The sequence below is a fragment of the Vollenhovia emeryi genome, unplaced genomic scaffold (assembly GCF_000949405.1).
Source record: "Vollenhovia emeryi isolate VEMERY1.0 unplaced genomic scaffold, V.emery_V1.0 DF939219.1, whole genome shotgun sequence".
In the NCBI taxonomy this organism is placed as follows: domain Eukaryota; kingdom Metazoa; phylum Arthropoda; class Insecta; order Hymenoptera; family Formicidae; genus Vollenhovia; species Vollenhovia emeryi.
Window position 1 is genome coordinate 54,189 of NW_011967147.1, and position 14,653 is coordinate 68,841.

Genomic DNA, 14,653 nt, shown 5'->3' on the forward strand with positions numbered 1-14,653 from the left:
CTTCTCTCTCTCTCTCTCTCTCTCTCTCTCTCTCTCTCTCTCTCTTCTCTCTCTCTCTCTCTCTCTCACACACACACACACACACACACACACACACACACACACACACACACACACACACACACACACACACACACACACACACACACACACGCACGCACGCACGCACGCACGCACACACACACGCACGCACGCACGCACGCACGCACGCACGCACGCACACACCCACCCCACAAACACACCCACCCACACACCCACAAACCACCCGCCCACCCACCCACACACACATACACACACCCACCCACGCACACCCACATATCCACATACACACCCACATACCCACATACCACACATTCACACACCACACCACCACCACCACCACCTCTCTCTCTCTCTCTCTCTCTCTCTCTCTCTCACACACCACACACACACACACATCCTCTCTTTTTTTCCTGTCTGCCTCTGCGTGTACATGTACATATAAGTATGTGTATATGCATGTATGTTTCATATGAATTCGTGAGCGTGTTACGTGTCACCGTAAGATCCGTGAGATCCGGCTAGGTTGGTCCGGGGACGAGATCGCTCTCTACAACGCCCACTATTCTCATCAATCGCGAGGACCGTCGAATCTCGGTAGTTCCGCCGAAATATACTCTCATATATATATATATGTATAGTGTTTATATATAATTATTTATTTATATATTTATATATTTATTTATATATGTATTTATGCTATAAAGTAGCTCAGAACTATACTCGAATCACTACTCGAACTCGCGGCGGCGATAGAACGCGTGACCGCAGCCGACGTTTCGCGTTTAAGCTAATTGCGCGTAGAAGGATGCGTTTATCCGCCGAACGTTCTCGCCGAGTCGAGAGAAATTTTGCCTATCGAACGGGTAATGTGACGCGCGTGAATATGACAGTGCGATCGAATATAGGTCTGCATTTTTTAAATAGAAAATGCTGCATCGCGTACGTCCTCACTCAATCAACATTTGTGTTTGAACACTTAGCGAACAAATCGGTCCTTTTACAGGCTACACGAGCGGAGAAAAGAAGCCCCAATTGTTTCACGGTTCATACGCGCCGATCGCAATAATAACAATCAACAAATCGTGCTCTTATCAGCTCCTAAAATTTTCTTATCTTCTCGCTTCGACAGTGAGCACCTAACTCGCTTTCCTTTTAACAGTCTTCGTCGCGCTCCTTAATTTCCTAGCGTTTGTCTATCCCGTATCGTCATCACATACCTTTATCACTAATAATTACGTCATTAACAATCGGTACACAGGTGCGGTAATTAACAGGGGCAAGATAAGGATAGAAGGGATGATCGAGTGAGAGTTCGCGGGGAAAACTGGTAATGGGGAACAGGAGAGAGATCCCCCGTCATCTCGTCGTCATTATCGCGCTCAATTACACTTAAACCCCGGCGCGGTTTCGCGGTTCCTCGTCCTCTGCAATAAGCTCTACCCTTCGTCGATGCTATTCGCTGGGCTCGCCCGCCCCGTCGCAACCCTCGCGTCCGACGGCGCGATAATATCTCGGGTCTGTCTATGTCGTACGAATGTGGCCCAACCGAGATTCGCCTATCGCGAAACCATCGGTCCTCGATTATTCGCGCCGTCCCCGGACCGTCCCGGCGGGACTCGGTTAATCACCGTTCTCCTCTACCCCTCTCCACCCTCCGCTATGTTTTTTTTTTAGTTAATACAATATATACTTTATGTATGTATCGTAACAACCGATATCTCTCCCCGATCAGCACTCACACTCGCGCTCGTCGTTTTCTCGCTCGCACACGCACATACCTCATGCTCTCGCTCGCTCCCTTCGCACGCGTTCGCGATTCTTTTTTCTCTCGGTCTATATAATATAATCTTATAACGACACGCGTATGTGTATACACCTGTGCTTCTCCGAGACGTATATCGTTCGCGCGCGTATACACATACGCGTCCACACTATATATATATGTATATATTTATATTTTATATTTATATATATATTTCTTCTGTATATATACTTTATGTTGCTTTTTTTATGTATACTTTATATATAACAATGTTTTTTTATGTTTATTTAAGGCCCAATACGTTCATTACGAAGGAAATAATCTGCAACAGAAAGGAGACGAATATACGGTTAAATAACGCTTGTACCTGGTTTGCTCCCTGTCGTAAGCACCGTATGAATATAGAACTATTCAGTCGATTGTGTATAATGTTCCTGACGTCGTTATCATCGTCACTGTCGTCGTCGTCGTCGTCGTCGTCGTCATCGTGAAGAATGCGTGTGAGATGATCGCGGTTCGCCGAACGCCAGTAGATGATCTACGCGTGATCGGACAAAGTGCTAACTTAGGTCGGCTTTGTAATTTAAACTTCCTATCACATTTTCTTTGAAGGAAAAATAGAAAAAAAAACAACAATTAATGAAGCAATCGAATAACGTATGCTTATCTTACTCGTATACAATTGCTTGAATATTGGATATCGCTGCAAGTGATATCCAATACACAAACATTTTTTTATGTACGATAAATATAGTGCGATGAATAAAGTAAATCGCTGATTTCGTGACTACAGTAGAGAGTAAAACAAAATTAAAAGTAAATTTGTGGCAGACCGTATTCGTTTCATTAGCTACCTATTTATCGTATATTGACGGACATGTACGATACTATGCTGATTATTCATTATGTATTTCCTTCAATTTGTGAAAGACACAAACAATTCCGTATTTAATGCCAAAATTTAAAGTTCATGGTATGAACATTTGACGATAATAAAGAGATCCGTGTATATTTATCTTTTTTTTTATTTTTAACCATCTAAAAACCCACTTTAAAAGAAATACATACGCACTAAATTTATTACGTTGTATCTCGAAAAGACAATCTCTCGTACAATATATTTTTTAGTTCACCTCATTCTATGAAAAAACGAAAGAGAAACTGCAACTTGAAAATTAGATTACAAAGTTCTTCTGTACGTAATGAATCCTCGAAATGCATCTGTCAACGATTAGCGAGGCCATGTACCAGCGTTCCAGTCTCGACGTGCTTTCTTCTTCGCGTGATTCTATCGTACAACTTTTCCTACTTTCTTAGATTTACCTTAAGTGTGCTTAGCTTGACGTTTCCTAGGAAGAATCATTCGACTGAGGATAGGCAACCAATCGGGTTGTCTTTCAAGAGAGGCATCATTCGATACTTTTAATCTGAGACAGTCCATCGCGACATACACTTGAAAGCCTACCGGACATTTAATTTAATTTCAACACTAATTTGCACGATAACATCATTTTCTACTGTATGTTTGATATAGCGAATAAAGTAAATTAACATAATTTTATTATGCGAGCGAAAAAGTACAAAGCGTTTCAAAAAGATATCACAATCGCAAGGATTATTGAAAAAAATCATAAATAAAAACTATTCTGAATAAAATGTTCTTTATAACAAAGTATGCAAATTAAATGCAAAATAAGCTAACTTTGTTTATCTCACAAATTTCGTAAAAGTTATCTTTAATAAAGAGAAAGAAATGAATTTGGTATTGATTATAAGTTGCGAACCGCGTAATTAAGTTTCGCAGATAAATAAAGGAAACAAAAATTCAAAGAATCGTGTCATCGATATATCTCTTTGGAACATCCTGTAGTTTGAAATCCAATCATTGGTAATGAAATGTTCGCTCTCATCGACATTGAAACAAACTTATCCTGCGTACCTCTTATAGTTACGCATCCTTACGAATTATCCATTACGATTTTCCAATTCGAACATGTTAATCGTAATAAATTTTATAATTACGAACGAGAAACATCTTAAAATATATATAGACGCATACAAAGTTTAACATAGCGTAAATAAGCAAAATCTAACGTTTAACAAATAAGTTAGTGCGTATTACGGTCAATATGACGCTATCCGGTAGGCTGATCGGTTGACTTACAAGCCACCTTCAGAGTAACTGCGGATGACAGGGAGAATGAATCAGAGTTTTTAGATTAAATTCGTATTTTCGCGATGTAATATATAGCATCGTAAATGGTCCAACCATTTCTTTAGCGTTCAGAAGAGATGGAGTAGATTAATATAAAGTTAGCAAAATTGAGATTTTCCAAACAATCTTTAAATTCTAATTCAGTTTCAATCATATTCATCCGTCGTTAACATATTGTACTTTGATTTCTCGTTCAGGACGTCCAGACAATGCGGTTTAAGATCTTACATTTGTAGAAGAGATTTGATTGAAAGAAAATTGCTGGTACTATTAAACGCTATGAATTGCAAAGTCTGATAAGTCAGATTTTTGTCACTTTTCGAGGGATCGAAGAGTCGAGGACGTTTCGGAAAGAGAAACAGGGTCGATCTGATTTCGAATCAGATTGTGGTAACCGTATAAGCATATTTACAAATTATTATTTTCTAATTCATCAGTTTGAACCCCTTTAACGGCAGTATATTGAGTTCATCTCGTTTACGGTTTTCAGTTCACACTCAGTGTGTCATAAGCAGCAATCTATTTATTCAAATTATCGTTAAAATAATAATTAATGATTAAGAAAAAGTAATAATCACTTGTATTGTGTAAAAATAGCGTTTGTAAATTTTGTGCTCCAGTTGTATGCTTTCAAATAAAATATAAGTAACGGTAGATTTAACCGAGGATTTTCAATAATTTCTTTCAAATGTTAAATAAATATAATTTACCGGTTAAAGGGTTAAAACTTGCATAGTGTTTATTATGTCGCATTGTTTATTATGTCATATGCATCCCACGAGTTAAAATATAGTAAAAAAATTCGTACACGCGGACAATCGGGAGTTCGTTCACGTTTGCTCTATTCTTAAAGATTCATTCGTTTTCCTTGCAAGCAGAAAGAAAAATATTATATACAATGTAGCACGATGTAAGACTCCCGAATGTTCAATATACTGGTACTCGGACAAGCGACTTTGTAAAAACCGATGTCAGGCAACTATTTATGTTTGCTGTGAAAAGTATACCGATAACTCGAAATTTAATCCTTTCGTTTGTGTATGCGATAGTGTGTTAAGAATACATATTTTATGTATTACATATTAATTTAATTAAAAAAGAATTAGAAACTCTTATCACAAAAGCGTGTAGATACTTCATACATTTCTTGTGTCCCTTAATAAAATAATTCCGATTTGGAAAGCATATTGTTGCCGCGTAAAATAATAAAATATTTTTATGTAATTTATATTCCTATTAAGACTATACGATTTCTGTAACAATTCTACATGTTAATATATTAAATAAATATAATGTAATATAAATATAGAAAATGGAAACACACATTCTCCCTTATCGCGTACCTTTTCGTTGAAATATGTGATCTTGTATATATCCACACGATGTTATTTTACCTTATTCATATCAGTAATTATATTATTAAGAATTTCTCAAATACAAGCCCGCTTGTATTTTTTAACTGTTAATATGATTTTATTCAAACTTAATTTTGATAAAAATCTGATAAAAAACGTATACATACTTTTTTCGATATCACGAAGACTACAAAGTCATTTATTTAGAAGCAACAAAATTCATGCGATATCACTGGTCATTAAAAATGGCCAATATTTGAAATATCAATCTATAAAAAGATATATTTAAAATCTTTATTTGGATTTTAGTACGTGCATGTATTTATAAACCCTTTGTAACAGTGACTTATAATTGTTAACTTCAATTTTATATTTCTAACTATTAACTTCAAAATTATTAAAATGTTTACTTTGTGCACTAAATTTATCACTTTTGTGCATTTTTTTTCAAATAAAACAACGTTAAACAATTTTAATTTCATTTTTATGACTCTATTAAACCATTCTAGAAACACTATAGCTTTCTTTTATTTTACATTATTTGATATTTAAACGTGATTTGTTCATCTAATATAAGAATAGCAATCACGACTCAATCGTAATCACGAGGTGAGAACTGTAGAATCACATTTAGTGCTAATTGCGACATGTGTAACTACGAGCCGATTCTAAATCGCAGTATTCAGACGAGCATTCTGACATCGTTTCTCGTTTCTCCGAGTACCGAGCTCTTAATAAATCATCTTAAAAGTAGTCGTCTTAAAAGCACGAATCTCCGATCCGGAGACTCGTGGAAGCTAACATAATGTAAACGACTGCCAATGATTCGCGCTGCCTCTGTCCCGTTGTTCTCGACACAGGCAACAACCTCTTTTCAATCGTTTCGCGACGAGACGGACCGTCGACACGATCGCTCGATCTGTTGACGACACTCGTGTTACCTCGTCTTTCATCATTCGAGATCGTTCTCGTCCGAGCCTGGCTCGCGGATTCTTCCTAGGAAGCGTCGCCACTTCCGGTCCCCCGGGCCATGAGATCGTCGGGTATCTCTCTTCCGGGACGGTCGGACTCACCTTGACCGAGCAAGGTCCGGGACGCTATTCGCGCTCCTGTTCGCTCGGCAGCGCCGGGACGACGTTCCGCGCCGCGTCGCTCGTTCAGCTATCGACGCTGAAGAGTTCCTTGTGGAGGGCCGGGAACTCGAGGTGCGGCTGCGACCGCTTGAACTTCGCCAGCGCGTCCATGTGCAGCAACGAGATCTCCCGTAGCTGCGATATCTTCGCGAGGATCGCGTCGCACACGGTCACGTCACCCTTGATCGGCGTCACATGGTTCCGATCCAGTTCCGACCTCAACGCTCTGATCACCGCCTGCGACAGCCTATTGATGTCTCCCAGGCACTTCAGTCCCGGTCGCTCTGCGCAAAGTAATCGTAGGTCAGTCTAACTGCGGTGTTGCTTGAATAATAGCAAGAAGCCGAGAGACTTCTCTAATTCTGTCTAATGTCTTCAAGTTGATTAACCTTACAGACCTTTCTTCGGAAGAATTGTCGTCAGACACTTCCATACATTATATTTAAAAAAAACACGATTCTTTTTCATTCATAATATAACGAATATGTTGATAAAGAAAGGTAATAAAATATGTATTTATGTACGTAATGAAATATGTATTCGATACGCAGTACTCGCTGAGGCAAGCTTTAAGCGCGAGTATTGGAACATTGAAATTTTCAAATTCTTTTCAGCTCGATGATATACTTATACGTGGATATCTTTCAAATACAATTTCATAAAATTTGATTCTGATAGGCCTGCGAGACACCCTGTATGCTCGTATCACTCACCAGGGTTAAGTAGAACAACCGCGCTATAGAGCGCCAACTCGGTTTCGGTGAGCTTCAGTTCGGCGATGCTTCTGGCCACCTCGAACACGCAGGTAACAAGCTTCATTTCCGCCGTATCCGTCGTATAAAACGCCTCCTGTGGTAGCAAGGCGTCGCCGTATAGGACGCAGTTTTGCTGGAGATCGAGGTACCTGCTCATTCGTAGCACAGCCAACTCGAAGGAACCTATTACATTTCAGCAGGCTATTAGCATAGATATTACACTTCTTCGTTTTCACTTATCTAAATTCTTTGAAAAACCTATGACGGGGGTTATCTTTCGCTATTCTAATGCAACAAGAAGCGATTGCATATCCGAGCATGGCAACTGTACTTATCAATTTATTAAACGTGTAAAGAAAACTGGCAAATGTTCGAAAAAATTTTTCATTATTTTCCCGACGATAAAATATTAATTGGACGAAAGAACAAGATCGTCAGTGGCCGTGTGCGTAAAATAAGTACAATACGGTCACTTACCTGCTCCACTTAAGAATTAAAAGTAGAACAATTAATTTTCAGAATAAAATTCTAAAAATTTGCGGTCGAGTAGAGCGCAGGGGCACGCGAAAGAGCAATAAAGCTTTATCGCTGGTAAGCGGGGAACCGTGCTAATGCCGTCGCATTTACGTACCGGCCTTTAATAAAACAATCTGGTCGTCCTGCGAGAGCTTCATGAATCCAGGGACCATTTTGGCGAACTCGATGATCTGCTGGATGACGGTGGTTAGCTTCTGGGCGCACTCCAGCCAGAGCTGCTCGTGCGCCATGTTCTTGTAGTAGATCATTCTGGAGATGTCGGTGGGCTTCCGGAAGGACTCCTGGATCTGTTCCGTCGACACCAGGCATGTCCTCGCGTGCGCGTCTGCTATCGTTTTCGAGAGAAGCTCGCTGATCTGTGCCGGATCTGCGAAAGTCCGGCGGAATTTCCGCTCGTAATAGGCTCCTTTCATACATCGTGTACATGTTTAAAAAAAAATAATAGCGATATAAAAGACGGAAGAACTTATTCGGCGAAGAAAGATCTTCAACATATCTCAAGCACCGTAAGTGTGCAATCGTATAATTCATTTTTTTTTATTAATCCATCGTTGCAATAATTATTTATATATAACATCAGTTATATATAACATATATAACAAATTATACATAAATTATTTGTATATAATATCACATAGCGAAGATTAAAAACGAATAGAGACACAAAGATTAATTATCTTTATGTAATCATCTCAGAAGTTGTTTTTTCTAATTAGTAAAGAATTTTATTCTTGTATCGATCGGTCTCATATTGAGGAATATGTTATTTTTTATAAAGAGATATTTGGTACAAGGACCCCAAATAGGGATATAATATAATAATGACAACGATTTGAACGAAATGATTTACTCGGCGGATTATGTTGCAAAGAGATAGATAACTCATGCTGAGAGAAGGTACATTCGTGCAAAAGCATTTCGTGCGTATACTTATATACATATATAAAGGTTAGATACTGATTAATCAACAAAAATTAAAGATAACATATAAGTATCTCTACATAAAAATATATCCATTAAAAATTTGTTATACGTTTAACGCGGGAAAATAATATTTTGTTTTTAAAAGAATATAGTATTTACTTATATACATTTTGTAATATTTATACAATAAACTCGGAAACCATCTCTAAACAAAAAATGCGGCCACAAAAACAAAATGTAAAAAGACCTAAATAAACTCCACATTTTGTATAATTGTGGTACGTGAAATAAATAGAAGCAAAAATGTATAGAATTTTGTGAGAAAAATTTACGGAGTTTATAAATTATTTATATATAATATCACACAGCAGATTAAAAACGAATAGAGATACAAAGATTAACAAACGGTAAATTTGAGAAGAATGTATTCACTTGTGTGCGTACAGCATTTTGTGCGTACAGACAATAAATTAAAATAACCACTTTCAAACAAAAAATACAGTCACAAAATAAATATAAAAAGGATTAAATAAACTTTTGTAATTATACCATGTAAAATTAATAAAAACAAAAATAAATAGCATTTACAGAGATTACAAATTATTTTTGTATAACGTGATGCAAAGAAGATTAAAAAATGAATAGATGTAAAGATTAATAATATAAAAACTAATAAAGAAAGATTAATAAACGTTTTACAATTTCTCTGGCAATGTAACTGCAAAAAGGTTAAGCATGAAGAAAAACATTTTACATTAACAAATATTGCATACGTAAGATAAACATTCAAAATAACATGCGCAATGCAAACGTTCAACTTTCGAGATGAAGTTTTCGAGGACCAACATTTCACCGTGTAATTAAATACACTAAAACGTTTATAATAATTTTATCGCGTCAGCAAGTAGATAGCGTCGTACCTTGTAACATAAAAGAGCAAGTAATTTCCATTTTTGAATAACTCTTTATGAATTTTTCATGAGGCTGGACTAGTTTCCACGTTGATTAATGAATTTCGTTGGCAAATCACCTTTCCTCAAGATTCCATATTATAACATAATAGTTTTACCTCACTATATTATCTTAAATTATTTCAAGATATAACGGTATAATATTCTTAATCACTATGGCCCATTTATCTCGAGAGAAAAAAATATGCGTATACGTGTAGATTCAGAAATCTAGTATCAAAGTTTTATAAATTACAAAGCTAAATAAGTTATGTAAAGCTAAATTGATAAACAGAACACGTATATTATTTTTAATAAGACTTTCCAAGTTTTTTTAAATTGCGTTGTTGAAACAGACCACAAATCACATCTCCTACAGATGCCAATAAGCTTAGTTTAGCAATTTCTTGTATCGCGTTCGTATCCAAATTTGTATACCAAATAGACGTGTGTAAAACATATATTTTTCAGAGAGTGGCACGTCAATATAAAAAGATTAAAAAAGAAATACATTTCGAGGAGCCCCTTGTTAATTAAATTTCACGAGATTCTTCCACAAAAGGATTCGATTGGTCCTCCAAAGCTTCGCAAGGGATCGAGCAAGTGAGCCGGGGGATGAGGGCATGCAAAGGGACACAAACGTAAACCTCACATCTCATCGCATGGGACATACTGGGCAGACTCGGCACTTCGTCATCCTCAGACGGGTTGCTGACCCTCTGTTGCTGTCCGCTAAGGAAGGTCGTCGAGTCAACCATCGTGTACGAGCCGTGGCCCAGACCGGGGAGCTCGACGGTGGTCTCCTGCTTCACGGCGACGATTCCGCCGCCGCTCAGGGAGCCGCTGCCGCCGCCGCCGCCACCGCCACCGCCACCCCCGGCAGTCCCGCCGGCGGCCACGGTGGAACCACCGCCGCTGCCGCCACCACCGCCGCCGCCGCCGCCGCCGCCGCCGCTACCACTACCATTACCGCTACCAGTACCGCCACCGTTACTACCACCACCACTACTGCCGCCGCCGCCGCCGCCGCCACCGCCTCCGCCTCCTCCGCCGCCGGTACCGCCACCCCCTGCACCGCTCCCGGTCGTCGAGGCGGACAGAGACTTCCCTGATGTGCCGAAAAGTCAAAGTTCACGAGGGCTTGAATCGGTCTCGAGGGTTGGACCGAATAGGTCTAAATATTTCAGTTCTGTGAATGAGTCCTATGCAGGGCCTATCTTACGTCTGGACAAACTAGAATGTGTGCACGTGTGCGGGCGTTGTGTATATGCGCACCTCTTACGTTTCTTTTATTAAAGTACAGCGTAGAGAAATAATCTGTTCTTCTCTTTCATTTTTCTATTAAAGTATGAAGAATGTGAATGGCACGTATACAATATACATTTTGTTTAAATTTCTAAGAAATCTGCTTGAAATATTTCAGTGAGAGAGAACATTCTTAAATAAGATTGCGTCAAACTTTTTAAGGGTTGTCTAGCGGAAAAATTTTAATTATTAAGTTCCGTATTAATTATAATTTCAGTATTAAATAGTTCGCCAAATTTTACCCAAACAATCACTAAAGAAAAGTGGAACGTAGCTGAAAACCTTTCTGTTGATAGTAATAGCTGCTGAGGAGACACTTTGTACAATTGAAAGCGGACTATATACAATTGAACTGAATTGAAACTATTATCAAAGCATCTGTAAAGATTCACATAAAGCTTCGATTAAAACTTGGAACGAGTCTCTCAATAAATAAAAAGATAAGTTCACTATAGCATATATGTCATCGCCATATCTTTGTGAAGTGAAGAACGTGGCATTACGTTCAAATGTTGCGAGGATAATGTTTCCCCTCAGCAAAGATAAATGTATTCTCTTCCGCGATAATTTCGTCGAGAAAGAAAAATTTCAATCACGTTACACAAATAATCGTTAGGACAATTTTGCACTCGTATTTAATACTGAATTTTGAAACTAAATCGTGTAGAAACGCAATCTATTATTCGATATTATGATGTTAACTCACGCACAAAACGCTAAATAACAGACGTTTTAATAACATGGCAATATTTAAAAGTTGTTCTTATAAATACTTTTCATACTTTTGTGATTATTATAAAATTAGAAGAATAAAACTTTTTTGTTTAATTCCTGGTGATATATATAGCCTTTCTAATTTCAGTAATTCTTTCTGAGAATGTGTGTGTATGTGCGCTGTCTTCAGCGAATAATAAACATCATCATTGATCCACTTCGTTCCTACGCAAAATTTCGTCATCACGTATTGAATCGAAGTCAGGCTTGATCGATCTCGGTGAAACTACACGTTGCAAATCTTGTTGATTAAACTCAAGTCAACTCGAAAACGAACATGATCGATTTTGCGGCGCGAAAGACGCAGGTATACGTGGCACGGATACATTAATAAATTGTCAAGTAAAGTGTAAAACTTTAGTAATAAGATTGAAAAGAGATGTGAATTAGAAGAATGTAATCAATATTAAAATTAATCGTAAACATTTTCTTTATAAACGTATACTTGTTTACGTGAAGTTAAATTTTTTTCATTATATGTAAATTTTTATACGATCGTATATATTTATAGAGAATTGATAACATCCCGATTATGTAAACTGACAATGAGTTGCTCTCTTTCAATCGAGTAATATGAAAAAAATTTTGAGTACAAATTAATACTGTATATACAAATATGAATAGATTAGAAAGATTACTTTTGTGTAAAATTTTTCCGAGACCAACGGAAGTACTTGCCACGTAAAAGTAAATAATATCAGAATAGGAATCGCAAAATAATTATTAATGATTAATGATTGCGAGATAAAGTTCTGTAACGTGTATGTGTATTATGTATAAATGTATATAAGTGTCAGTTATGACAAAAGTTACGAAGAAATATTTGTGCCGATGTTGCAGAAACGATTGTCGCGCAATAGAACACGGAGAATATTTGCGGTTTTGCCTGAGAAATCATTATCGATGACAAGGACGTGAGATGGAAGGAACTCTAGTAACATTAAAGACGCGAACGCAATTAACTCTGGGTTAATGACAGTGCTCCGGAATGCATTTAGCGTGCCGGTTACGAAGCGAGAACTTAACAGTTGTGCTTATAAGATTACAATTCTAATTTAGCAGGTAGGTACTTATTAAAATGATCTCTTATGTAATGCACTCGTACCAATTTTGTCCTTTGCCTGATCCGATTTTATTTTGCATCGAGACAAATCTATGCCGATGAGGATGTTTGTGTAAAAAAACATAAAAATTATGTGGAAATTTTAGCAAAAGCCGTCGCTGTTAGTTTTATTCCATTGAAACCGTTTCATGTCAAATGAAATGTTTATGTACCTTTGAAATAAATTAAAATGTAAAAAATTAATAAACGTGAAAAAGAAATCATCTCTTTATATTCATACATGAAATTTTTAATAAATCTTACGCATTGAAAATTTACAATTTATGCAAACATAATATTTTTGTTAATGAAAAAGTATTGGCACAAGATACAAAAAATTGGATTATGCAGCGCGTTTCAGAACTATCGTTGTTCACTTCCTCAAGAATTCTTTGAGCAACTTGGAATACAGTTTTTCTTAATGGATATTTGATTGGATATTTGTTTTCTCATAACTTTGTAACTTCCCTCATTAAATATCTCAGTAATTATAAGCCCCAGTTTAAAATATTCTCGTAAAATAGAGTTCAGTTAAAACCAGCTAAAAAGCAGATTATAATTCGTTATATGTATAAAATTGAATTCGATAAAATCTTTTACGTCCATTCCTCAATACATCAATAATCTATTATTATAGAAATTTATTATTATAGAAATTATTACTGTACGTACATACTACCGTTTGCTATATTGTAGCTGATAATTTTGAAAACCTATTTACATAAGTGCTTTCGGACAATATACAAATTTTCTTCCTTTATTGTCTCTTGATGATAAAGAAAATTGAACCTCTCTGACTCTCTATTACGGGATTTCTGTTTTCTATGTTACAACAACTGTATGTCTTGTCAATCAATCAACAATAATGTGTCACGATATTATTGTTTCGTTCGATAACGCGCGCTCAGGTATCGCGCTGGGATCAACATGGGGGGTCCATGTGTACCAGAAATTACGAATGAAGCACTACTTACCGGTAGTGACCACGCTGGAGAGCACCCCGGCCGGGGTGACGGTCGAGGGTGTGTCGGGCGCGACGGTGTCTGCGACCTGCGTCTGCGTCGGTCTGGGGTCGTAGGTCGTCGTGCTGTCGACGTAGTCGGCGCTAAGCTCGTAATTCGTCATCGCCTGATGATTGTAATTCGTGTAACCGCCGGTGCCGGGGCCTGACGACGTGTATTCGCTACCGCTGTACGTGTACCTGTCGAGGACAAATGACAGGTCCGCGTGAGTCCAGCCCGTTCACGAGAAACGCAAGCTGATCGGAAAGAAGTAAGAGGAACGCGTTTTTCCACGGTCTGCCCATTTATATTCAACTTGATATTGCGACAGCGACAGACAGCTACATTAAGCTGACGTGTGTGCTTTTTATAAGTTGCAGATTTTCTATGTAGAGTGCTATCCTCTCAGAAAGGATTTCTGATGAGACAACACATTTTCTCGATGTATTTAAACTAATGCGGTAAAAGAGTAAAATAGTATTAAGATTAAAACAATAATTCCTTTTCTCCTCTCGCGAATTAAATAAGATTGACTTACTATACTGAGATAAGGGTCGCATATACAGGGTGAGTCTTTCCATATCCGACAAAATTTTTGAAAAGGTAGAACGGATCGAGATGAATGGAAAAGTTCTGTACCATTTTGCAATTTTCGTAATAGTTAACGAGTAATTAATTATTAAAAATTGTTGTCTTAGGCCGGCCTACCGCCCAATTCGAGCGCGTGGCAAGATGTGACCGCCCGGCGATCGATATTGCTATGCGCACATCTCGCCACGCGCTCGAATTGGGCGGTAG

The 14,653-nt window shown here is 37.8% G+C and overlaps 1 protein-coding gene across 3 annotated transcripts in view; it reads right to left on the reverse strand.

Annotated features, from left to right (window-relative positions):
- Nucleotides 1–2,029: 2,029 nt before the first annotated feature.
- LOC105560845 (probable nuclear hormone receptor HR3) overlaps nt 2,030–14,653 on the reverse strand; it is a 98,768-nt gene continuing 86,144 nt past the window's right edge. For 2 of the 3 annotated variants that reach the window (XM_012010311.1, XM_012010310.1), the window contains exons 4-8: nt 13,829–14,055; nt 7,894–8,166; nt 7,221–7,445; nt 6,448–6,791; nt 2,030–2,126 (exon numbers count right to left, since the gene is read on the reverse strand). In XM_012010311.1, coding sequence (XP_011865701.1) covers nt 6,532–6,791; nt 7,221–7,445; nt 7,894–8,166; nt 13,829–14,055 — 985 coding nt within the window. In that variant the 3' untranslated portion in view covers nt 2,030–2,126; nt 6,448–6,531. Of the gene's footprint in view, nt 2,127–6,447; nt 6,792–7,220; nt 7,446–7,893; nt 8,167–10,325; nt 10,782–13,828; nt 14,056–14,653 lie in introns of all 3 variants that reach the window. The other variant, XM_012010312.1, reaches the window with a different exon arrangement.